The sequence below is a fragment of the Trachypithecus francoisi genome, unplaced genomic scaffold, assembly GCF_009764315.1.
Source record: "Trachypithecus francoisi isolate TF-2019V2 unplaced genomic scaffold, Tfra_2.0 Contig01474, whole genome shotgun sequence".
Lineage (NCBI taxonomy): Eukaryota > Metazoa > Chordata > Mammalia > Primates > Cercopithecidae > Trachypithecus > Trachypithecus francoisi.
In genome coordinates, this window is record NW_022681435.1 from 3,403,715 (window position 1) to 3,429,109 (window position 25,395).

The 25,395-nt window shown below is 42.6% G+C and overlaps 1 protein-coding gene across 5 annotated transcripts in view; it reads right to left on the bottom strand.

Moving 5' to 3' along the window:
• Positions 1-25,395, bottom strand: part of ATP8B1 (ATPase phospholipid transporting 8B1) — a 149,103-nt gene that overhangs the window by 26,296 nt on the left and 97,412 nt on the right. For all 5 annotated transcript variants that reach the window (XM_033238594.1, XM_033238578.1, XM_033238599.1 and 2 more), the window contains 11 exons: positions 24,056-24,128; positions 23,879-23,949; positions 21,454-21,536; positions 21,175-21,333; positions 20,592-20,680; positions 17,838-18,028; positions 14,363-14,571; positions 10,993-11,036; positions 9,952-10,108; positions 4,239-4,427; positions 1,280-1,392 (listed from right to left, as the gene is read on the bottom strand). In XM_033238594.1, coding sequence (XP_033094485.1) covers positions 1,280-1,392; positions 4,239-4,427; positions 9,952-10,108; positions 10,993-11,036; positions 14,363-14,571; positions 17,838-18,028; positions 20,592-20,680; positions 21,175-21,333; positions 21,454-21,536; positions 23,879-23,949; positions 24,056-24,128 — 1,378 coding nt within the window. The remainder of the gene's footprint in view (positions 1-1,279; positions 1,393-4,238; positions 4,428-9,951; positions 10,109-10,992; positions 11,037-14,362; positions 14,572-17,837; positions 18,029-20,591; positions 20,681-21,174; positions 21,334-21,453; positions 21,537-23,878; positions 23,950-24,055; positions 24,129-25,395) is intronic.

Sequence of the window (25,395 nt, forward strand, 5' to 3'; positions counted from 1 at the left end):
GCTCACTGTACCCTCTGCCTCCCAGGTTCAAGTGATTCTCCTGCCTCAGCCTCCCAAGTAGCTGGGATTACAGGTGCCCAGCACCACACCCGGCTAATTTTTTGTATTTTTAGTGGAGACGGGGTTTCACCATGTTTGGTCAGGATGGTCTTGAACTCCTACCCTCAGTTGATACACCCACCTTGGCCTCCCAAAGTGCTGGGATTACAGGCGTGAGACACCACACCTGGCCTATAGTCACATCTTGTCTAGCCAAGATGGCAGAAGTGGTTCAACTGGTTGAGTATTTGCTTTCAAGATTCTTTGGAAGGTTCTGCATTTATATGATTAGATTGTCATTGTTCATATCCTCATAAGATCCCATCACTTTTAAGTGCATCAGCATCAGTATATAATCTTAAAATGTGACTCCATCTAGGAGACAATATATTAATCAGGCTCTTCTCTGAAGGATGTTTGGGTGGTTCTAAAACTCAATCGACCCTTAAAGCAAAGGGGAAAAATCCCCAACCTTTATTAAGTACCTCCTAGGTACTAGCCACTATGGAAGATGCTTTCTCTCGCAGTGGTCTTCCAAGATAGGGATTATCCCTTCCCTCTTTCACAGGGGGAATTAGTGATTCATATGATATATCTACCATTTTTTCCAAAGACACAAGCTAGTAAAGAGGCAGGGACAGCAGGTCTGCCTGATCTCCTCCACGCCTCCCTGCCATTGTTGTACCAAACAACAGTGGAAGATCCAGAGATATTCTGAGTAGTGGCAACATCATGGGACTAAACATACAGACAGCTTCCTAAGGACTTGGAAGTAATTAAGACCAAAGTGATTTTACCAACAAAGCTATCAAAAGTCAATGATCCAACACATTGCTCTGTCATCCTGCCACATATGAATGCTTTCCTTCCTTCACACTACACCTTGAAATTAGTGGAGTTCTTGAGGGCCACACACATAGTAAGACTACAACCTAATATGGTTGTGTAGCTTGCTCAAGGTCACTGGAAGAGAGCTAAGTCATTCTCCTGCCTCGGTCCTATAGACCTTGAAGACCCACATGCTGGGAGAAGGCACCACGGTGATATCCCAGGAAGTCAGTGGCAGGGGCAGAACTGGAACCCAGATGGCTGTATTTCTACTTTGCTGCTCTTACCACCCCAACTATTCCAAAGCAAAGGGAGGGTCAGTAGTTAACATACAGCTTTCATGCAAACTTAACAGATAGCATCAGAGAGTAAGATCAGAATCCCTTGCAGAAAGAATAAAAGTGGAACTTACATCCAGGGCATCCTGTGTTTCTTGCTTAGTAGGATTCTTTCGATGTAACCGTTCATAAATAACAGTGTCAGCACCTTTACAGTAAAGCTTGATATTGCCTTCTGGGGTTCTTACTGGCAGTAAAAGAAGGAAATAAACACAACAAAGTTTGATTGTTTTAATATATATTTTTTGAGACAGGGTCTTGCTCTGTCGCCCAGGCAGGAGTGCAGCAGTGCAATATTGGCTCACTGTAGCCTTGACCTCCCAGCTTTGCAATCCTCCCATCTCAGCCTCCCGAGTAGCTGGGACTACAGGTGCATGCCACCATGCCTGGCTAATTTTTATTTTTATAGATATGGAGGCCTCACTATGTTATCCAGGCTGGTCTTGAACTCTTGGGCTCAAGTAATCCTCCTGCCTCAGCCTCCCAAAGTGCTGGGATTACAGATGTGACCTACAGCACCCAGCTAAGTTTGATTTCTTAATATAAAACTACATTTACAAAGTTAATTTGAAGTGTTACTATCTCATAATTCACTATTAGCTTAAAACCATCAGTTCCTCTAAAAAAGTGTTGCCTTCAACAAAACTGGTAAGTCATTATCTACATTGAATATAATAGTGAAATAAATATAAAAAGATTCCTTCACAGTCAGGTCTGTTTTTCATAACCTTAGTTATTCTTCCAACAAATATTTACTGACTCCCTACCATATGCTATGCCATGTGCTAGTTACTTTCTTTCATAGAATTTTTCTCCATCCAACCAACAGGAAGTTTCTTAACTATGAACTCGCAACACTTACTGCCTTTAATACTTGGACCACAACACCCCTCCTTGCGACCTTTTTATTTTTTTGTTTTTCTGATTAATGCAATAATTGTAATACATCCCTCACTGCTAACTAGATTTTAAGTCAAGGTAGATGGCAAGCATGATAATCAGTCTAGATCTGTGTGAGGGACACAGAAAGCATTCAGTAAGTGTGCCTAAGGAGAGTGTAATAGACAGTTAAACCTATATATTTTTATTGGTTAAAAATTCAGTCATAGTGGAGAAGGCTTGTAGACACCACCTTAACCCAGTGATCAAAGTTAACATCTCCAATAATGAGACAAACCAATAATATATACCTTCTGGCCAGGCAGGGTGGCTCATGCCTGTAATCCCAGCACTTTGGGAGGCCAAAGTGGGTTGATCACCTGAGGTCGGGAGTTGGAGACTAGCCTGACCACCATGGAGAAACCTTGCTTCTACTAAAAAATACAAAATCAGCTGGGAGTGGTGGCGCATGCCTGTCATCCCAGCTACTCAGGAGGCTGAGGCAGGAGAATTGCTTGAACCTGGGAGGTGGAGGTTGTGGTGAGCTGAGATCATACCACTGCACTCCAGCCTGGGCAACAAGAGTGAAACTCAGTCTCAAAAAAAAAAAAAATATATATATATATATATATATATAAAATATATACACATACATATATACACACACACATATACACATATATATGTATATACACACATATATACATATATGTATATACAAATATATACATATAAATATATACGTGTGTGTGTATATATATACCTTCTGATGTGATACTTAAAGAAGAGCACAGCATCACTTATGGACTTGTCCTGCCAACAATGTGTAACCTAGCTCTAATCATGAGGGAATATCAGACAAATCCAAGTGGGGGGATAGCCTATAAAATAACCAGTGTGTGGTTTTTAAAAATGTCAATGGATGAAAGATCAAAAAGAGGTTGAACCATCCTTGACTCAAAGTCATGGTCACCTAATGTAACCTGTGATCTTGGATTGGATCCTGGGCCAGAAAAACATAAAGAATGAACTTCCCTAGTAAAATCTGAAAAAGTCTATTGATTAGACAATATTGTACTGTTTTAAATTTTCTGGTTCTGATCATTGGACTGTATATATAAGTGAATGTGCCTGTTCTTAGGAAATACCTACTATGGTATACAGTATAGTATTTAGGGGAAAAGGACATTAGGCCTGCAATTGAGTCTCTTTGTTATATTTTTATTTTCTTTTTTTTATCATGTAATCTTGCTCCTTCTAGTGCAATTTATTCTCAAATGGTTCAGAAAACAATAATGTGTATGTATGTGTGTGTACATATATATGTATGTGTATATATATAGATATATAGAATGAAATTATATATACGGCAAATGTTAACAATTGGTGGATATGGAAGAGTATGAGAGTTCTTTAAACCATTCTTGCAACTTTTCTGTAAGTTTGAGATTATTTCAAACTACGAATTTAAAGCAGTTCAGTGGTAGGAAGTGATTTTCATCTTCACTTGGTGGTCTGTTACGTGCCTGCATTGCAGGTATGATTTTGATTCATAAGCATAGCCTTGATTTTCTCAGAAATCTTTTCCTGCTGAGCCCTCCCTTCCCTGCCATCAAGTACAGAAGACAGCACTCAGAGGTGCTCAAAAATAAAAGAGCTTGTGTTGTTTAAAATAAAAGACTGCTACAAATGTCTATCTGCTACTTCAGAAGCGTTCCACCTGCCACCCCAGATTCAGCATCTGGCAGCCCACATGGTTAAAGAATGTCAGTAGCTATAATCCCAGCTACTCAGGAGGCTGAGGCAGGAGAATCGCTTGAACCCGGGAGGCGGAGGTTTCAGTGACCTGAGATCACGCCACTGTACTCCTGGGTGACAGAGCAAGACTCCATCTAAAAAAAAAAAAAAGAGAGAGAGAGATTAAAAAAGAATATGAGCAGCATTTGCAAGATTCAGAGATACTGCGGCTGTCCCTTTGAGTAGGGAACATAGTGAAGAATGAAGAAAACAATACCAGTTTCAAAAAATCTGCAGAAATCTCCCAGGAGCCAAGTAGCTCGTTCACTGGCTGCTTTATCCTGGTGCCATTCAATACAATGGGCACAAGCAATATCTAAATGAGCGATTCATAGACAGACTCTGAGGGGGACTTACCAATGATAGACATTCGCTTCCGGTCACTGTTGAAGTCCAAAATGGCAAGAACATTATAAGTCCTTTCGGTGCCCAGCTCACTGATGGTGATGGTGTTCTGGGTCCTGGCGAGGAAGGCAAAGCCGAAGTTCCTGGCAGCGTTTACCAGGGCACCTTCATCGGGTGAGGCTGCCTGGTAGTTGAGCTGACCTAACAAGAAAGCAAGAGAAATCCCAGAAAAGCTGTAAAACCAAATGCAGAGCTCATTGTTGAGGCCTCCGCTGAGGCTCTTGTGGGGGTCAGCTGGGCTGCAAAGCCCAAAGCATCCCCAGGAAAACAAGTCATTGACTCTGAAGGGTTATGCCAAGATGGAAACTTCTTTGTTTTATCTTGACTTATAAACAGTAATACAAACTAAAAGTGAAACATTGGCGGAGAATGGGGGAAAATTCCCATAATCCCACTAGCCACAGGAAAAACAGGTGTCGACACTTTATCATTCCTTCCAGCACCTTTTAAAATGTCCGTATCTGAAATTGTTTCTATCAAGCTGAATATACATTTACATCTTGATCATTTTAATGCTGTATCTGAGTATATTGCCATCCCTTTTTAAATTCTTTATAAACATTTAAACAGATGTAAACATGTTATCATTTTCCCATTACAGACACTTAGTTTATTTCCAAAGTTTTTTACTCTCAAAAAATAACATTTTAATAACCCTCTTGTATGTGTGCAAAGATTTTTCTGTTTCTTTTTTCTTTTTAGAGACAGGGATCTCCCTATGTTGTCCAGGCTGGTCCTGATCTCTGGGGCCCAAGTGATCCTTCTGCCTCAGCCTAATGAGTAGCTAGGACTACAGGCGCATGTCACCACACCTGGCTTATTCTCTTTCTTTCTTGTTTTTCTGAAACAGGGTCTCACCCTGTTGCCCAGGCTGCAGTGCAGTGGCACGATCATGGCACACTGCAGCCTCAATCTCCCCAGGCTCAGTGATCCTCCTACCTCATCCTCCCAAGTAGCTGGGATTACAGGTACATGCCACCACACCTAGCTAATTTTTTGTATTTTTTTTGTAAAGACAGGGTTTCACCATGTTGCTCAGGCTTTTCTCAAACTCCTGGACTCAAGTGATTCGCCTGCCTCAGTCCGTGAGGTGTTGGGATTACAGGCGTGAGCCACTGCCCCAGCCCCTGGCTTATTTTCTAAGAGCAGATTCCTATTAGGAAAATACTGAGCCACAGAACACTGACAATTTTAAAACTCATTGGTATACATTACTAATTTGTTTTCCAAGAAGGTTGTACCAGTTTATCTTCCCTCTGAAAGAGTATGTTTTCTTTCTATCTTTTGTTTTTTTGAGACAGGGTCTTACTCTGGCACCAAGGCTGGAGTGCAGTGGCATCATCTCAGCTCACTGAAGCCTCGATCACCCCAAGCGCAAGTGATCCTCCTGCCTCAGCTTCCCGAGTAGCTGGGACTATTGGCGCACATCACCACGCCCAGCTAATGTTGGTATTTTTTTGTAGAGATGGGATCTCACCACGTTGCCCAGGCTATTTTTTTCTTTACCATAGCTGTATTCTCCTTATAAAAAACAAAACAAAACAAAACACAAAAAATCACAGGCTGGGTGCATTGGCTCACACCTGTAATCCCAGCACTTTGGGAGGCTGAGGCAGGCAGATGACGAGGTCAGGAGATCGAGACCATCCTGACTAACATGGTGAAACCCTGTCTGTACTAAAAATATAGAAAGTTAGCCAGGCATGGTGATGTATGCCTATAGTCCCAGCTACTCGGGAGGCTGAAGCAGGAGAATCACTTGAACCCAGGAGGTGGAGGTTGCAGTGAGTCGAGATTGCACCGCTGCACTCCAACCTGGTGACAGAGCGAGACTCCATCTCAAAAAAAAAAAAAAGAAAGAAAAGAAAAGAAAAGTTGAAACCAACCAACCAACCAACCAACCTTAGTTTGATCACTATCCGATATCTTAATGTTTAAAAGTTAAATAATGGAAAATTGTCTTCTATTCACAACTACATTTCAACAATAAGAATAAGCTAGGTTCGGTGGCACATGCCTGTAATCCCAACTATTCAGAAGGCTGAGGCAGGAGGATCACTTGAGCCCAGGAGTGTGAGGTTATAGTGAGCTTTGATCATTCCACTGCACTCCAGCCTGGCAGACAGAGCAAGATGCAGTCTCTTTTAGGAAAAAGGAAAAAAACCAATAAGAATAGGAATAAATCTCACAGCCAGATACACAAAAGAGTACATATGCTACATGATCCCACTTATATAAGCCAAAAACTGACAAAGCTAATCTGCGTTATTCATAGTCAGGAAAGTACTTTTCCTGGAGAGTTAATCACTGGAAAGGAATGTAAAGGGAATTCTAGGGGGATTGACAATGTTTTTGTTTTTTTAATCTGGGTGCTCATTACAAGAGTATTAGCTTGTGAAAATTCATTGAGTTATATACTTATGATACGTACATATCTCTGTATACACATGTTGTACTTCAGTAAAAAGTTTAAAAAATACACTGCCTACCCAAGATCTTCTATTTTTCTACTCTAGTTATTTTGTCTCAAAATAGAAGGAAAAGCATTTCCATGGCCAGATGACTTTGGACAGAAAGAGCATTTAGTTTTCCAGAATACTTCGACCAGGATGAAGGCCACAGATGCATGAGCAGCTGTTTATCCCCTAGTCTCACTTAGAATGGTCAGTGCTCTGGGGTAATGGTGGCAGAGAGAGCTAAACACACCTCCTTCCTTCACAATTGGCTCAGAGGATTCACTCTTTAAGTCAGAATTAATCACTTCCTAATTAATAATTAAAGATGACACTTTAGGATCTCTCTATATTAGTTCACCCAGAAAGTCATTCACTAGAAGCTATAAATGCACTTCCTAAATCCGGCCACGTAGCAAACATATACAAGTGCCAGAGGGCAAAGTATTTAACCAGAGACAAATCAGCAGCGGTGAGAAAAAAGCCTTTCCCTTCAGCAATTTAAGCTGGCACAGCGATATATGGCATAAGTGACAGCAAACGCATTTCCAGCAGAAAAAAGAAACAAAATAATAAAAGGTGGTAAAGTTCCCACAAGTAAGACAATCATATCTAGAGCAAATACCTTGATCTTTTTATCATTAAAGAAAAAAGAAATGTTTTCCATTACCTTCCGATAATGGAATCACAGAATTGTAGACTAACAGAGATGGGAAGAATGTCAAAGACTTGGTCCAAATTTCAACCTTATGACTGCTGGAAGACACTTGGACTAAAAAACTATGCAGCCATAAAAAAGAACAAAATCATGTCCTTTGTCACAATAGAGATTAGGCCATATTCCTAAGCAAATTGACTCAGAAACAGAAGACCACATACCTAACACATGTTCTCACTTAACATTGGGTACATGAGTACATTGGGACATAAAGATTGCAAAAATAGATAGTGGGGACTTCAAGAGAGAGGAGCGAGGGAGGGCAACAAGGGTTGAAAAACTTGTTATCAGGGCCAGGCGCAGTGGCTCACGCCTGTAATCCCAGCACTTTGGGAGGCCGAGGCCAGTGGATCATGAGGTCAGGAGTTTGAGACCAGCCTGGCCAACATAGTGAAACCCCATCTCTACTAAAAATATGAAAACTTAGCCAGGTGTGGTGGTGTGCACCTGTAATCCCAGCTACTCAGGAGGTTGAGGCAGGAGAATCGTGTGAACCCAGGAGGCAGAGGTTGCAGTGAACCGAGATCGCACCATTGCACTCCAGCTCGGGCGATAGTTCGAGACTCCGTCTCAAAAAGAAAAAAAAGAAAAGAAGAAAAAAACTATTAAGTTCTGTGTTCACTACCTGGATGATGGGATCAATTGTACTCCAAACTTCAGGATCATGCAATATACCCATGTAACAAACATGCATGTATATCCTGAACCTAAAATAAAAGTTGAAGGTGTAAAAACAAACTAAAAGAAAACAAAGCCACCTTCCCTGCTGGAAGGAACTTTGTACATCCAACCTTCTCACTACAACACCGAGGAAGGTGGTTCTCAGACAGGGACCCAAACTGGGCTGACTCATCTCTAGCACGTAGTCCAGGGCTCTTCCCATAATATCCCACTGGGGAAAAATAGAATAGGGACCACAGGATGAATTTACATTTGCCTAAGTTGACCAGTTAGCCCTTAAAATACTATCATGTACTCAGAGAAGAGTACAATTGTCAAAACCAAAGAGAACCAGGTGACTTTGTAATGTCATACTTTATGCTTACAGACTGAGTAAAATTGGCTTGGCGAGTCAAATAGACTTTGACCTCTGCTTCCATGATTCATGACCTGGTATCGTCCCTTTCTATCTTTCCCCACGTTGTCTGCTGATAAACCCTTCCATGTATCCACCCTAATCTGAACTCTGTTACCTTGCTTCATCGCAATATTAGATTCATCTGTGGAAAATGGGTTTCTTTGAAACTTGCTGAAAGGTATCACATACAGCTTCTATACATTTAGGTGTTTTTTGTTTTGTTTTGTTTTTTGTTTTTTTGAGATAGGGTCTCATTCCATCACCCAGGCTGGAGTGTAATGGTGAGACTATGGCTCACTGCAGCCTTGACCTCCTGGGCTCAAGTGATCCCCACCTGAGTAGCTGGCACTACAGGCATGTGCCATCACGCCTGGCTAATTTTTGGTATTTTTTGGTGAGATGGGGTTTTGCCGTGTTGCTCAGGCTGGTCTTGAACTCCTGAGCTCAAGCAATCCACTCACCTCGACCTTCCAAATGCTGGGATTACAGGTGTGAGCCACCATGCGTTGGCCTACACATTTAGTTTTTACGCATATTCCTTCTCTGGAAATTTCATACCTGCTACATATGAAACATGAAGGTTGAGAACAGAGAGGGACTTATGTATGCTGCACTGACTGAAGTAAAAAGTGGAAGATGTAGTGAAGTGGGTGAAGAGAATGAATGAAGTGAAGGCAGACTGTGCTTCATTACAGAAACACCAAAGGAACTCCTTTTGCACTTTCTATAAAGTGTATGTGTGTCTATATAACTTATCATTATGTCCATTTGTGATAAAATGACTAGCTTTCCTTGATATAGGACAAACTTGCTGTGACAAAGCTGGCACAAACTGCATTGAAGGATTCTGCAAAGGAATTTACAAGCCATTCTGCTTGTTCCCATGAAATTCACATTGATTATGCTCCTTTAAATGGAAAAGGCACCCAGAAGAGATCCAGGCTAAGGCTGATATTATTTCAAACCCAAACTATAACAGAATCTAGTAAATAAGAGCATATATCTCAAATTATTTGGTAGAAAAGATTAGTCAAGTTCAGAGTCCATTTCTGATATAGATAAGGCTTGACTTTTCACACTCAGTAAATGCTCAGTAATAAATGTGCTAAGAAAAGTTAGATTCTTCTATCATAATTCAAGTATCAATCATTTCTTTCAAAAAGATTTCATTTGCAAAGTGAAAAAAATACACCTGGAGCCATAACTATGAATAAGATGTAAATTTTCAGGGACAAGAAGCTTGTTTCCTACTTTGCTCTTCCATAAACCATCTAGTGGTAAGTGCTGAAAAATATTCACTGCATTCGAATATGCGACAGATTTGTACCACTTGACATGCATTTGAGTCATAAGCAGGAGTTACCCGGAAACAAAAAACCTGGTCTCTAATGCCTGAGATGCCAGAGAAACGCTCACCATCAGTCCTATCCACCATAACCGTGTGGCAAACTGCGAGCAAGAAGAAGAACTGTCGTATTTCTGGCTCTTTCCCCGACTGGATTTGCTCAATAAGATAGTGGTCATAAAATGCAAGCTTCCCATCAGCATATGTGTTCCAGCTAAAATCAACTTGCTGAAAGAAATGGAGAAAAACAAAATATGATTTTATAAAATATTTTTCACTTAACACATGACATGAACTTTCCTTGAAAGGCAAGGTTTCAATTATGCAAAAACCACCTTAGGATTTTAGCACATTCTTAAATGTCAAGAGGCTCACAACTGTCTTCAATAAAAAGATACTTTTTTTTTTTTTTTGGAAATATATATGACCATATATGGGTCTCACTCTGTCACCCAGGCTGGACTGCAGTGGCTTGATCTCAGTTCTCTGCAACTTCTGTCTCCTGGGCTCAAGCAATCCTTCTGAGTAGATGGGCCTATGGGCATGCACCACCATACCTGGCTGATTTTTGTATTTTTTTTGTAGAGATGGGGTTTCTCTGGTTTCAAACTCCTTGACTCAATTGATCTGCCCATCTCAGCCTCCCAAAGTGCTAGGATTACAGGCATGAGTCACCAAGCCCAGTCAAAAAGGTACTTTGTGGTAGACTAAACTGTGTTCCCCCAAAAGATATGTTGAAGTTCTAACCTCTGGTACCTATGAATGTGACCTTATTTAGAAATAGGGTCTTTACAGATGTAATCAAGATAAAATGAGGTGATACTCAATTAGGGTGGGTCCTAATCCAATGATTGGTATCCTTATTAGAAGGGGAAGCGTGGACACAGAGACACACAGACACACAGGGGGACACCATGTGACAACAAAAGCAGAGATACAGAGTTGTGTTTCCAAGTCTCCAAGCCAAGGAACACCAAGGACTGTGGACAACCACCAGGAGCAGGGAAAAGGCAACGAAAAGAGTCTTCTCTAGACCTTCAAAGGAAGCATGGCCCTGCTGGGACCCTGACATCCCTAGCATCCCAAACAATTCTTCAGCTTAAAGGCCTTACCTCTATTTTGTTATGGTTGTGTTGAGAGGCATCCCGATGGTCCCCTGAGAAACAAACAGGATAAAACAAATTGATTCTCCACCTGTGTCCAGATAAAACAAATTGATTCTCCGCCTGTCTCCTTACATGGCTTTGCTTATGTAGTGGGGGAGGTAAGACCATATATGGCCTGGACAGGCTAACATATTTATTATCTGGCTCTTTACAGAAAACATTAGATGACCCCTGGTCTAGTTATTCAAATACTGGTGCCTGTCCCTACTACTTTCTCCTAGGGGTCTGGGTCATATCCTTTGAAATGCTTTACCTCCCCCAAGTCAGAAGGATCCACACATGTGAGCCACGTCCTCAGCCCCTCAGTGCCCCACCATCTTCACTGATACTCCTTATGAGAAAAGGCACTCATGGTGTACAGTTTCCTACAAGTAGGAAGTATATATGCGTGTCCCTATATCATTTTAAATAATTGTGTTTTTAAGTCTATTTAAAATAGAGAACACTCTATTTGAATCTAGTATTAACCTTAATATTATTTGTAAATTTACAGAAAATTAAATTTCTAAATGTTTCAGAAAATTAGAACCGAAATCAATTTTAAAACTATTGGCTGGGTGTGGTGGCTTACGCCTGTAATCCCAGCACTTTGGGAGGCTAAGAAGGGCGGATCACCTGGGGTCAGGAGTTCAAGACCAGCCTGGCTGTCATGGTGAAACTCCATCTCTATTAAAAACACAAAAATTAGCTGGAAATGGTGGCACACACCTGTAGTCCCAGTTACTCAGGAGGCTGAGGCAGGATAATTACTTGAACCCGGAAGGCAGAGGTTTCAGTGAGCCAAGATTGCGCCTCCGCACTCTGGCCTGGGTGACAAAGCGAGACTCTGTCTCAAGAAAAACAAAAACAAAAACAAACAAACAAACAAAAAACTATTGTAGGCCAGGTGTGGTGGCTCATGCCTGTAACTCCAGCACTTTGGGAGGCTTAGGCAGGTGGTTCACTTGAGGTCAGGGGTTCGATACCAGCCTGGTCAACATGGTGAAACCTCATCTCTACTGAAAAAAAAAAAAAAAAAAAAATTAGCCAGGGACGGTGCTGTGCACCTGTAATCCCAGCTACCCAGGAAGCTGAGGGAGGAGAATCATGTGAACCTGGGAGGTGGAGGAGTTGCAGTGAGCTGAGATCGCGCCACTGCACTCCAGCCTGGGTGACAGTGAGACACCGTCTTAAAAACAAAAACAACAAAGAAAACAAAACAACTGTAGTGAAATACACACAATAAAATTTACCATCTTAACCAATTTTTGGTTTGATTTTTTGAGTCAGGGTTTCACTCTGTCACCCAGGCTGGAGTGCAGTGGTGTAAACCCAGCTCACAATAACCTTGATGTCCCCGGGCTCAGGTGATCCTACCTCAGCCTCTCAAGTAACTGGAACTACAAGCACATACCACCATGCCTGGCTAATTTTTGTATTATTATTATTTTATTATTGTTTTGTAGAGGCGTGTGTTTTTTTGTTTTTTTTTTTGAGACGGAATCTCGCTCTGTCGCCCAGGCCTGAGTGCAGTGGCACAGTCTTGCTCACTGCAACCTCCACCTCCTGGGTTCAAGTGATTCTCCTGCCTCAGCCTCCTGAGTAGCTGGGACTACAGGTGCCTACCACCACGCCCAGATAATTTTTGTATTTTTAGTAGAGATGGAGTTTCATCATATTGGCCAGGCTGGTCTCAAACTCCTGACTTGGTGATCCGCCCACCTCAGCTTCCCAAAGTGCTGGGATTACAGGCGTGAGCCACCGTACCTGGCCAGAGATGGGGTTTTGTCATGTTGCCCAGGCTGGTCTCAAACTCCTGGTCTCAAGGGATGTGGCTGCCTCAGCCTCCCAAGGTGCTGGGGTTGCAGATGTGAGCCCCTGCACACCAGCCAACCAAGTTTTGTTGTTGCTGTTTTGAGACAGGGTCTTGCTCCATCACCCATGCTGGAGTGCAGTGGTGTATTCACTGTAGCCTTCAACTCCCAGGCTTAAGGGATCTTCCTGCCTCAGCCTCCCAGGTAACTGGAACTGTAGGCATGCAGCACCAAACTCTGCTAATTTTTAAAAATTTTTTGCTTTGTTACCCAAGCTGTTCTAGAATTCTAGGCCTCGAGCAATCCTCCCACCTTGACCTCCCGAAGTCTTATTATTATAGGCATGAGACACTGCACCCAGCCCATTTTAACTACTTTTAAGCATACGGTTCAGTGGCATCAAGTATATTCACAATGTCGTGCAGCTATTTCATCTTGCCAAATTGAAACTCTGTACCCATTCAACAGTAACTCCCAATTCCCCTGACCCCAGCCCCTGGTAACCATCATTCTACTTTGTCTCTATAAATTTGATTATTCTAAGTACTTCATATAAGTAGAATTATACAATATTTGTCCTTTTGTGACTGGCTTACTTCACTTAGCATAATGTCCTTAACTCATTTATGCCTAGTGTTCCATTATTGGAACGCTAAGCATGTGGGAGTTATTTATATCCTACTGCTCAAGGTCGTCATCAAGTTCTGATTGCAAAAATTCAAAAAAATTTAACCTCTGGCATAAATGAGTTCAGGTTCATCTGTGTTGCAGCATGTGTCAAATTTTCCTTCCTTTCTTAGACTGAATAATATTCCATTGTGTGTATCCACATTTTTTTTATCCATTCATCCACTGATCAACGTTTGGGTTGCTTCCATCTTTTGGCTATTGTGAATAATGCTGCTATAAACACAGGTGTACAAATACCTCTTTGAGCCCCTGTTTCAGTACTTTTGAGTATATAACCTGAAGTGGAATTGCTGGATCATATAGTAATGAGACTTCTAATTTTTTTCTTTTTTTTTAGACAGAGTCTCACTCTGTCGCCAGGCTGGAGTGCAGCGGTGCGATCTCAGCTCACTGCAACCTCTGCCTCCCGGGTTCAAGCAATTCTCCTGCCTCAGCCTCCCAAGTAGCTGGGATTATAGGTGTGCGCCACCACCACACCTGGTTAATTTTTGTATTATTAGTAGAGATGGGGTTTTGCCATGTTGGCAAGGCTGGTCTTGAATCCCTGACCTCGTGGGATCTATCCGCTTCACCCTCCCAAAGTGCTGGGATTACAAGCATGAGCCACCGCCCCGGCCGTGATCCCACTTTTGGCCGCTGTCCTCTCCCATGCATGTGTCCCCAGTGCTGTCCATGGTGCTCCTCTGGTGCTCAGCTGCAGAATGGCCCCAGCAGCAGGACTCTGCATTGGGAGGGCACCAGCAATGCCAGGAGACAGGCTCTGGTCCAGGTAGTGCCCTGCACACGGCAGGCAGCCCCACTCACCCAGAAAATGAGTGACGGCTTCCACTCACCGTATATCTGCCCGTTGATACAGCACTTTTTAAAGGTCATGATATTTTGTGTGAGTGTCCCCGTCTTATCAGAGAAGATATAATGGATCTGCCCGAGCTGTTCATTGAGTGTGGTGGTTCTAGCTTTTGCAGGTGTGTCCTTCTCAGCATAGTACATTTGCAGGTCCCAGTTGATGAAGTGACTCTGTCCAAGACGAATCACTTCCACGCTAGGAAGACAGAAGATTATTTTCCGTAGGGAGCTCAGATGTGAGTGGCAAGTAGTAGAGATTTTATTCTCATTGTACAGATAAGAGCAAGCTGCTTATTTACTGCTATGGTCTGGATGTTAGAATCCCCCTCCAAATTCATATGTTGAAACCCAGTCCCCAATTCAACAGTATTGAGGTGGGGCCTTTCGGAGGGCTCCACCCGTATGAATGGGATTAGTGCCCTTAATAAGGGGCTCCAAGGAGCTTGCTTGCCCCTTCTGCCATGTGAGGATGTAGCTGGAAGGCACCGGCTGTGCAAGGAGAAAGTGAGCCATTGCCAGACCCCGAATCTGCCGAGGCTTTGATTTGAGACTTCCCAGCCTCCAGAACTGTGAGCAATAAATTTCAAAGACCTTTTGTTACATCAGCCCAAACTAAGCCCTCTCCAAGGAGACAAGCCTATGCACTCAGCCTCTGGTTTCTCCTAATCACATGCATCATTCTCAGGCATCAGGGTCAAGCTGATTTTAGACAAGTAATTTCCATTCAAAATTGCTCAGTGAGATTTGCCACTCACTCCTGGGCACATTTAGCCAAGGCACCCATGTTCAGAATCCACAGCCCAGCAGAATGGATAACACAGCAACAATGACAGAGCAGTGGACACAGCAAGACTGACTCTTCTCCCCCATTCCCCATAGCACCCAGGAGCACTGGAATGGCCATGTTCACCTTTGCCCTCAGTGGTAGGGCAGAGGGAGTGAGAATACCCTAGGGTACAGACTCCTCTGCGCTCTCAAATAGGGCAAAAGGCTTTTGACAAATACCCCAAATCATGATCCCTAAATTATGATAAGGTTATAGAATATCCAAAATAAGATATTATAAAAGGATCATCTGCATTTTAAAACTGTAAGGGACATTACCTATCTCAGTTATAAGGAAGCTGTTTACATAGCCAGCAATTGTTAAGTGGGCAAAGGAAGTCCATAACAAGTTAAACAGATGGAAAAATAATGCTCTCCCCACTTCTTTCCCTTCCATAAATATTTCTTAAGTGCCTACTATGCACCAGATACCATTCTAGGTGCAGGGGACGTGTCTGTAAACAAAACAAAGTCTGTTCTCTTAAGGAGGTTACTTTCTAGTAGAGACAGACAAATATATAAACTAATAAAGAGAGGCTGTATCAGAGACAGAAGTTATCTGTGGAAAATCAAAGCAGAGGCCAGGTATGGTGGCTATGCCTATAATCCCAACACTGTGGGAGGTCGAGGTGGGCAGATCATGAGGTCAGGAGTTCGAGACCAGCCTGACCAACATGGTGAAACCCCATCTCTACTAAAAACACAAAAATTAGCCAGGCATGGTAGCATGTGCTTGTAATCCCACCTACTAGGGAGGCTGAGGTAGCGGAATCACTTGAACCCGGCAGGTGGAGGTTGCAGTGAGCTGAGATCGTGCTCCTGCATTCCAGCCTGGGAAACAGAGCAAGACTCTGTCTCAAAACAAAACAAACAACAAACAAACAAAAATCAAAGCAAAGCAAGGTAAGGAGATATGAAGATCTCCACGAAGGAGAAGTGGTCAGAAACAGAATGAGTCAGGAAAGGCCACAGTAATAAGGTGTTGTCTGAGTAGAGGCCTTTTTAGTGAAAGGGGAGCAGATAGATACCTACATAAGGATGCTCCTGGCAGAGAAAAGAGCAGGTACAAAGGCCCTGTGGCAGGAAGAATATCAAGGGGCCAGAGTGGCAGAAGCCCAGGGAGGTGGGCTGAGGTGCAGAAGGTACAGGCAGAGTGGAAGGCTGAGCACCAGATCACACTTGGGGACTTGCGGGGTACGTTTATTCTGAATGAGGGTTGAAGTCAAAGCAGAGATACTATCTGGAAGAACTTGCTCCAGCATGTTTTCAAAGGACCTTTATCTCCAAGAAAATAAAGAAATCATATTTGTCACGTGACATACCTTTATACAAAATTATGTATACAGTTTCTTTTATAATACACATTGATAGTTTTAGGCAAAATTCTCTGTGTAACAGTTCCCTTGACAAAGGTAACACTCATCTCAGTTTTTCTCACAGTAGCCGTGGAACAGATGGCTGCCCCAGGGCTTTCCTTCATGTTAGAAGAACAACAGTAACTACATGTAATCAAATTAAAAATAAAGCAAATGCACATATAATGACACTAAAATAAAATAAATGCCTCTAATTATAGGTGTGTATGTGATCCCCATGTCCCTGGGCTATTCTTTATCAGAACTAAGAATGAACTGTGGCTGCTGGGTTTATTCCAAAGCACTAACCCTCCCGAAAAGCTCTCAAAGTCAGTTTGGCCAAGGGCAGTGAACTTTCCTGTTAAAAAGAGAAAATTCCCGGGCGTGGTGACTCACGCCTGTAATTCTAGCACTTTGGGAGGCGAGGTGGGCAGATCACCTGAGGTCAGGAGTTCAAGACCAGCCTGGCCAACTTGGTGAAACCTGTCTCTACTAAAAAGACAAGTAGCCAGGTGTGGTGGCGGGCACCTGTGATCCCAGCTACTCAGGAGGCTGAGGCAGGAGAATCGCTTGAACCCGGGAGGCAGAAGTTGCAGTGAGCCAAGATCATGCCATTGCACTCCTGCCTAGGCAACAAGAGTGAAACTCCATCTCTAAAAAAAAAAGTAAAAGTGAAAAATTAAGAAATATCAGCAAATCAGCTGCTTACCACTTATCAGAGATATATACCCCTGACTTTGTTGTTGTGATTGAGATTTGAGATGAAAAAGAGAACATTTTGAGAGGCTGATGAAGGACAGGGAATTTCTTTCCTACCAGGAGGTAGTGGCCAGAAAGCACAAGTTCTCCACCTTAGGTGTGGCAGATGATAATAAGGAAGGCTCAGATAAGAGGTGAGGACCACTTCCGAAAGGGAAAACTAAGTTTTTCCATCACATGCTAAATCTTCCCCTCCTCCCAGGTTCTTTCTGAAGTCTGGGCTTTGGAACCCGGTGTGAAGGGAACCTCACTAATAAGACAATGACTACAGGAGTATCAATCGATCTTTGAAATTCCCTAGCCTTATCTGCAAACAGGATGAGATAAAAGGTGCCTGGCACAGAGTGGATACTCAAATGTTAATTTCCTTTTCCTCTCTTACTCTCAGTTTTGAAATGAACGTGATTTTCTTACCTGTTCTTTGTGACCTTTGAAACAATGATTGTTAGAAATGAAGGCACTATGTTGGGAGAAGGTACAACATTCTTCCATTAAAGCAAAATGCCAGAGAGGACAGCCTTACCTGACATAGAGAGAGATGGGTACCATGGTATTGAGAACAATGATATAGCCCCAGAAATTGAGGAATCCACGGTAGGAGGGTGTATCATCTTCTCCATCATAGAGATACCAAGAGTAATTGCCCACCTGTGCTTCCCAATAAGCATGGCCGATGGCAAGACCAGCAGAAAGCAGCATAAGAACAACAAAGATCTAGAAGACAGAAAACATTTAAATGCATTCTGAAGATGGATTTCCAACCTCTTGCATTTCCTAAATGCTAATTAACCTTACTCAATACTTCATATGTTTGAGAATTTAGTAGTCTGTAAAAATAATGTATGTCAAATAAAAACAGCGCCAACATAACGCTTTGAAAGTCTATTTGATTGCTACGATTGACTGATGTATCCTACATCTCCCACAGAAGGTGAGGTTTTGTTCCCAAAATTATCTTTCAAAAGAGAAGGTGGTGTCTTACATTCAAATCCTTGAAGAGTCTTATATTGTAGGGCATTCTCTCAATTATGTTTACGTTGAACAATAACATACTGTTTGGGGAAGTCATCTTACTTAGCACAAAACAACTTCCAACAAGGCTGAATTGGAAAACTGGAATGCGTATAGAAAATATTCAACAGATTTTTTTTTTAAGACAGTCTCACTGTATCGCTCAGGCTGGAGTGCAGTGGTGCCACTGTGGCTCACTACAACCTCCACCTCCCTGGTTCAAACAATTCTCATGCCTCAGCTTCCTGAGTAGCTGGGATTACAGGCACGCGCCACCACGCCTGGCTAATATTTGTCTTTTTAGTAGAGATGAGTTTAACCATGTTGGCCAGGCTGGTCTGGAACTCCTGACCTCAAGTGATTTGCCTGCCTCAGTCTCCCAAATTGCTGGGATTACAGGTGGCCCTCACCCAACCAGAATTTTTTTTTCAGGGTAACAAAATTTCATCTATATTTGGGCCACTATTCCTTAAGGTGTAATGTCACAAGTATTGCATAACATTGTAAAATAAGATCACTTAAGAAGCAATATGATAAGTATTATGTTGTAGAAGTTATGAGCATATATTTAGGGAAAGAATAAAAAGTCAACTCTCCTAGTGGTACTCAGAGATTTGCAAATGGGAATAAAATTCCAGAGACAAATTTAAATTTCTGAACACAGACTCCAAAAGTGCTATATCTCACAACTTTGTCATGGAAATAGCAGAGTGCCAATAGGCTTTTGAGAGTGCCGCACTCATAACCACAACCATGACACCAGCAATGACTGTGAAAAGTTCAAATACAATTCTCATGAAACAAGAAAGCAGGGGAAAATGTTTCTTAAATTATTATTTTTATCTAATTTTAAATATGTATATGCAATCAAAGAGTAAGTATTAGAAGTATGCATTCAAATTGAACTAAATACTTGAAAACATTTTCATTGGGAAATAGAAGGAGTGCTTAATATTTGGGGTCACCACATGGGCAGAAAAGAGCAAACATAGCAGGTCTGAGACTGCTTCCTCCGAAGCCTGCTTGCAAGGTTTGCCCTGGGCTGGTATCTGGTAACTTAGATGTTTGGAGGATTTCCCGGTTATTTTTTATTCTCTGATGAGAATAGCTCATGGGCTGGGTGCAGTGGCTCATGCTCGTAATCCCAGCACTTTGGGAGGCCGAGGCGGGCAGATCACTTGAGGTCAGGGGTTCGAGACCAGCCTGGCCAACATGGTGAAACCCCATCTCTACCAAAAATACAAAAATTAGCCAGGTGGAGTGGCAGCTGCCTGTAATCCCAGCTACTTGGGAGGCTGAGGCAGGAGAATCACTTGAACCTGGGAGGCAGAGATTGCAGTGAACCAAGATCATGCCGTTGCACTCTAGCCTGGGCAGATGGGCGAAACTCCATCTCAAAAAAAAAAAAAAAAGAATAACTCACGATGCCTAACTGTGCAAACAGCATGGTTTATGCTGACCATCTGTATTCTTTCGGGGAGTCTAGAGTTTTTTTGTTAAAAACCCTTGACACCGAGTCTCTCATGGGCTTCCCTGGTATAGACAACATTTCACTTGTGGTGTCATTAATTGCTGCTGGGAGAAGTAAGTGCTTATTTTGTGTATGGCTTGGTGGGGAGCGTGGGCGGGATGGCAGACTTTTGGAAGCTTGCACTTGGTTTCCTTTGCACTTTGCTCCATGAGCCTTTGGCTTATCGTGCTCCGTGTCCTTTTGTTGTAATGAGTCACAGCTGTGAATACAACTATGTGCTGGGGCCTATGAGTCCTTCCAGTGAATCATCAAACCTGAGAGTGATCTTGGGGGTCTTTGACATACTTGATTTTAAGCCTTGCCTTGTATTTGGAGCCATACAGTAGACGCTGCGGGGTGGGGGGCCCAGGGGAGGTTTGCTTCTAAGAGAACTGCCTCTATGGGAAAGTAACAGCAATGAAATCAACCCTACATTGACTTCAGTAGTCCAGCTTCACTAATGTATCTAGGGCTTCTGGGTTTTCCAGTTCCCGTCATCAAAGCACTCAGGGCACCCTACAACTGAAATTTCCCTTCCCAAGGGGATTCTCCTGTTAAAAGTATGGCATTTCTGAGAAAAAGGGAGGTGTTTTTGAGAAAAATCCCTTCTTCCTGCATTTGAAGCTTGGAGTGCCCAAGAATTTTTCTGTTCCACCTAAAGAGGTAAGATTTCTTTGTATTAGAAAAACATACAATAATATTAGCACAAAAGACAGTAATCTAGATGAGAGATCTACTGAGATGAAAAATAAATACCGTGTAAACCATGTAGTTCATCAAGTAATCAATTTTAGTTCTTTTAAATCTGGTTTTCCCACTATTCTTCATTATTTTAGTGTCAGCACCTGAAAATGGAAAATTCAATGTAATTATCAATTGGGAAAAAAATCAATTCACTAGCTCGCCAATAAAATTACTCGTCTTGGCCAGCCATGGTGGTTTACACCTGTAATCCCAGCACTTTTGGAGGCTGAGGTGGGCGGATCACCCGAGGTCAGGGGTTCGAGGCCAGCCTGGCCAACATGGCAAAACCGTCTCTACTAAAAATACAAAAATTAGCCGGGCATGGTAGCACATGCTTATAATCCCAGCTACTCTGGAGGCTGAGACAGGAGGATCACTTGAACCCAGGAGGCAGAGGTTGCAGTGAGCTGAGATTGCACTACTGCACTCCAGCCTGGGCTACAGAGTCAGGCTCTGTCTCAAAAAAAAAAAAGAATAGCTCAGGATGCTATTACTCTTCTTTTGGTTTTGATAGAGAAAGGACAGAAAAGCAATCCCCTCCTTTAAGTCTTTAAAGATCACAGCTGATTAATTTCCCAAGAAACTCTGAAAGTACCTGCAAAAATGACTAAGCCATGGCAGAAATCGGTGTTCCTAATTACACAGCCACGTAACAAAATTTTATCAGCATCCAAAGGAAAACTTGTGTTTCTCCAAAATAGTGTTCCCGTAAACTTATCTAGTCGGTTATTGGGTTCTTCACATTCAATAAAACCTTTTTAAAATATAAGATTCACATAATTAATCACATACAAAACTCTTTCTGGTTTTACTCAATAGGAATTGAACCAAGCAACTAAAATTTAAAGCAAAGTAAGACATGTTTTGTACAAACCATCAAATGTTGCCAATGTATCTTCTCTTTGGAGGTACTGGTCTGTGATTTCAAGTGACATCTTAAATTTTAAGTTGGTTTCTCTAAAGGAAGGGGGAAAAATGAATTAAATGAACAAATTTTCGAGTTCAAAATGGATGTTAATCATCCAAAGTTACGTTAGCCATATCTAGACATGAAGGCTAAATAATTAACTGTTTCTATTTTCAAACTCTGTTCACCTTGGAATTTCAGGTTTGGATAAGGTTATGCCCTGAACTAGAGAACATGTCTGACCTTGGGAAATGTTGGTTCCCTTCACTGTTTGTTGTTGTCAAGGTTAGCACAGAGGTGCCCACAAACATCCTTCTCACTGACATGACTTTACCACCAGCTGGGACTACCAAAGGGCTATTTGAAAATGTAGCGTCTAATATTTAATCATATTAAGATGATTCTACAACACGTATTTGTTACAGAAATTCTGTTTCACCTCTGTCAAATTCTTTTCCAGAGTGAATAACTGGATCACATGTTTTTGAAAGATAATTTCATTTGGAAAAAGAGGTGGTAGCTTTACTCCCAGTTGCCCCACCATAGTGCAAGGTAAAGTCGTGGGTGAGCACACGGGCAGGCTGGGGACAGGGTGAGGCTGCCTTCTCATGACTGATGGCTTTATATAGGATTCAGGAACACTCAGAAATTTCCATGGACTAGGTAAGTTCATTCTCAACCTCACCATTCTGTTCTGACAGGGCATGTTAGGATCTTATGTCTTTGTAAAGCTTTAGAATCTCTCATGGAAATAATAGCAGTTTTATAGTCCAGAATAAACAGTCAGTTGGGCGCGGTGGCTCGCGCCTGTAATCCCAGCACTTTGGGAGGCAGAGGCAGGCAGATCACTTGAGGTCAGGAGTTTGAGACCAACCTGACAACACAAAGCTCTATCAGGCAACTGCCCATACTCCAATTTGGGTATAGCCTCAAGGCCTTAAAGGGAATGCAGTGTCTTTGTCAGTTAAGCCTTTACAATTAAGACGTGGTTAATTGGTTTTAAGTTTTTCTCAAAAAAAAAAAAAAAGGGTGATAGATTTCCAACAGTCAATTGACTGATCTATGAAGCAAAGACAGCCCTAGTTTTCTCTTTTTTTTTTTTTTAAATTGAGACGAGTCTCTCTCTGTCGCCCAGGCTGGAGTGCAGTGGCGCGATCTCGGCTCACTGCAAGCTCCGCCTCCCGTGTTCACGCCATTCTCCTGCCTCAGCCTCCAGAGTAGCTGGGACTACAGGCGCCCGCCACCACGCCCGGCTAATTTTTTGTATTTTTAGTAGAGACGGGGTTTCAGCGTGTTAGCCAGGATGATCTCGATCTCCTGACCTCGTGATCTGCCCGCCTCAGCCTCCCAAAGTGCTGGGATAACAGGTGTGAGCCACCGCGCCAGGCCAGCCCTAGTTTTCAGTCTCATGATTTCGGCTCTCTGTAAAGCAGTGTATGCATATCTGGAGCATGAGGCACGAGGAGCAGAGGGAGCAATGTCCCAACTCTACCACTCACTGTGTGACCTTGGGCAGGCTGCTGCACCTCCCCGGGCCTCCGATTCCTCATGGGTAATACAGACCAGTAATATTCATCTCACATGGTCATTTAGAGGATTAAATGAGCTAATATGTAAAGTGCCTGCAACCTTGTGAGCACTCAATAAATGCCTTGAAAACTGGTCAGAAAACTGGTCAAAAACAGAACTTCATTCTCTTTTAAATGATAGCATAGTAACCAAAACCAACACAAGAAGAATTCAGAATTGCCTATTGAGGCCAGGTGCAGTGGCTCACCCCTGTAATCCCAGCACTTTGGCAGGCCGAGACGGGCAGATCACTTGAGAGCAGGAGATCGAGACCAGCCTGGCTAACATGGTGAAACCCCATCTCTACTAAAAACACAAAAATTAGCTGGGTGTTGGGGCTGGCGCCTGTAATCTCAGTTACTCAAGAGGCTGAGGCAGGAGAATTGTTTGAACCCAGCGGGTGTGGAGGTTGCAGTGAGCTGAGATAGCTCCACTACACTCCAACCTGCACAACAGAGTGAGACTCTGTCTCAAAAATAAATAAATTGCCTATTGGTAAAGACTTTAAAAATCTGTTCCTTTCTCTGACACAGATAATAACCTCAGTATTATTCATATCTGTCTGGACACTGCTCAGCAGTTGATAAAGGGCTCAGACAGATATGCGCCTGTCTGATCTTTTACCTTCCCTGAGAGGTAGTGAAAGGCAGGTAGTTAGAGCTCCGCTTCACAGAGGGGCAAAGGTGAGATCGGTAGGGACAGGCAGCAGGTGGCAGAGGCAAGGCCAGATATCAATCCCTCTGGTCCAGAATGCTCTGATTTCAATGGAATGAATGTGCCTTCAAAGGCCAGCTTTAAATGAGGCCCATCGAGACACACTTACCCATCCAGTTCTGCTGTTTCCACATAGCAGAGGCTGTTCGGCTCAGAGCTAGACAGAAGGAGAATGTCAGCCTGTCCAAAAGAAAACACATCAATAACACCGAGACCCTGAGGGAGAAGCCAAGCACAGGGGCTGGGGGAGAACAAGGAACGAGAGAAGCAGAAGTTGGTCACTTACTGGAACAAAATCATTTTTTTTCAGACGAATGACGTCTCCAACTTGAATGTCTTTCCATTTGGCAACTTTGAACCTAAGGATTAAAAATAATGAGGATTTATTGAAATTTTAAGTTACAGGCAAGGGAATTACTATTCTTTCTGGATGTTACAGATTCTGGAAAATGTGTAAGTCACAGAGAAAATGATAAAATTTTGCTTTTCAATGATGTAGACATATTAAGTGGGCATGAAAATCGTATTGACCTCTGAAGGAAGCAATGATGATGACTTGATATGCTCTTTCCCTCTAGGTCATGTAAGGAAGAGTTTATGGGGGCCACTTATGTGCGTGGCAGGGAAATACTTGCCACTGCCTTTTGTTTTTGCTTATGTCCAACTCGCCTCCCTGCTGTGTTCCTTCTCAGTGACCCATCACTTGCTCCGTGCTGGTCCCAGGACAGGAGCACCTACGTTATGGCACCCAGGTGGGCCTGCCAGAGTCTTCGTGGGGGCTTCAGAGCTTGCCTACTCTCTACTGTTTAAATTATCTGTATTATTTAATTATTAATTATTATTATTTTTTTTATTGAGACAGAGTCTCGCTCTGTTGCCCAGGCTAGAGTGCAGTGGCACGATCTCAGCTCACTGCAACTTCTGCCTTCTGTGGTTCAAGAGATTCTCCTGCCTCAGCCTCCTGAGTAGCTGCGACTACAGGCACATGCCACCATGCCCGACTAATTTTTGTATTTTTAGTAGAGATGGGTTTTTACCATGTTGGCCAGGCTGGTCTCGAACTCCTGACCTCAGGTGATCAACAGAGCTGGGCCTCCCAAAGTGCTGGGATTATAGGCATGAGCCACCTCACCTGGCCTGTTAACTTCTTAATTATAAAGGCTTAACTGGCAAAGACACGGCATTCCCTTTAAGGCCCCGAGGCTATACACGAATTGGATTATGGTCAGTTGTCTAATGGAGATTTGTGTTGTCAGCACAACTTGTGTTTATACAACTCCTTCAGCCTCCCTAGCACATCATCTTCAGGGCTTTGCTCAGTCTTGACATCTTTCCCCACATTCCCTTGCTAAAGTGACTTTTGCCTTCCCTGAACTGTCAGAGCATTTTGTTTTTATCGTTTTTTATTCTGATATGGATTTTATTAGAATGATGTGTGTAGGTGTCTCATCTTCTGTCTTGAACTGTAAGTTTCTCAAGGATACTGTCCTGCCTCCAACATGCAGAAAGTGCTCCATAAGTGTTTGTTAATTTAATGTAGTCAACTGTGACAAAAGCACCAACTCAGCGACCAGTAATGAGTTGTTTTTTGAGCAAGAGCCTCCAGGCAGAACTGCAAATTCAAGT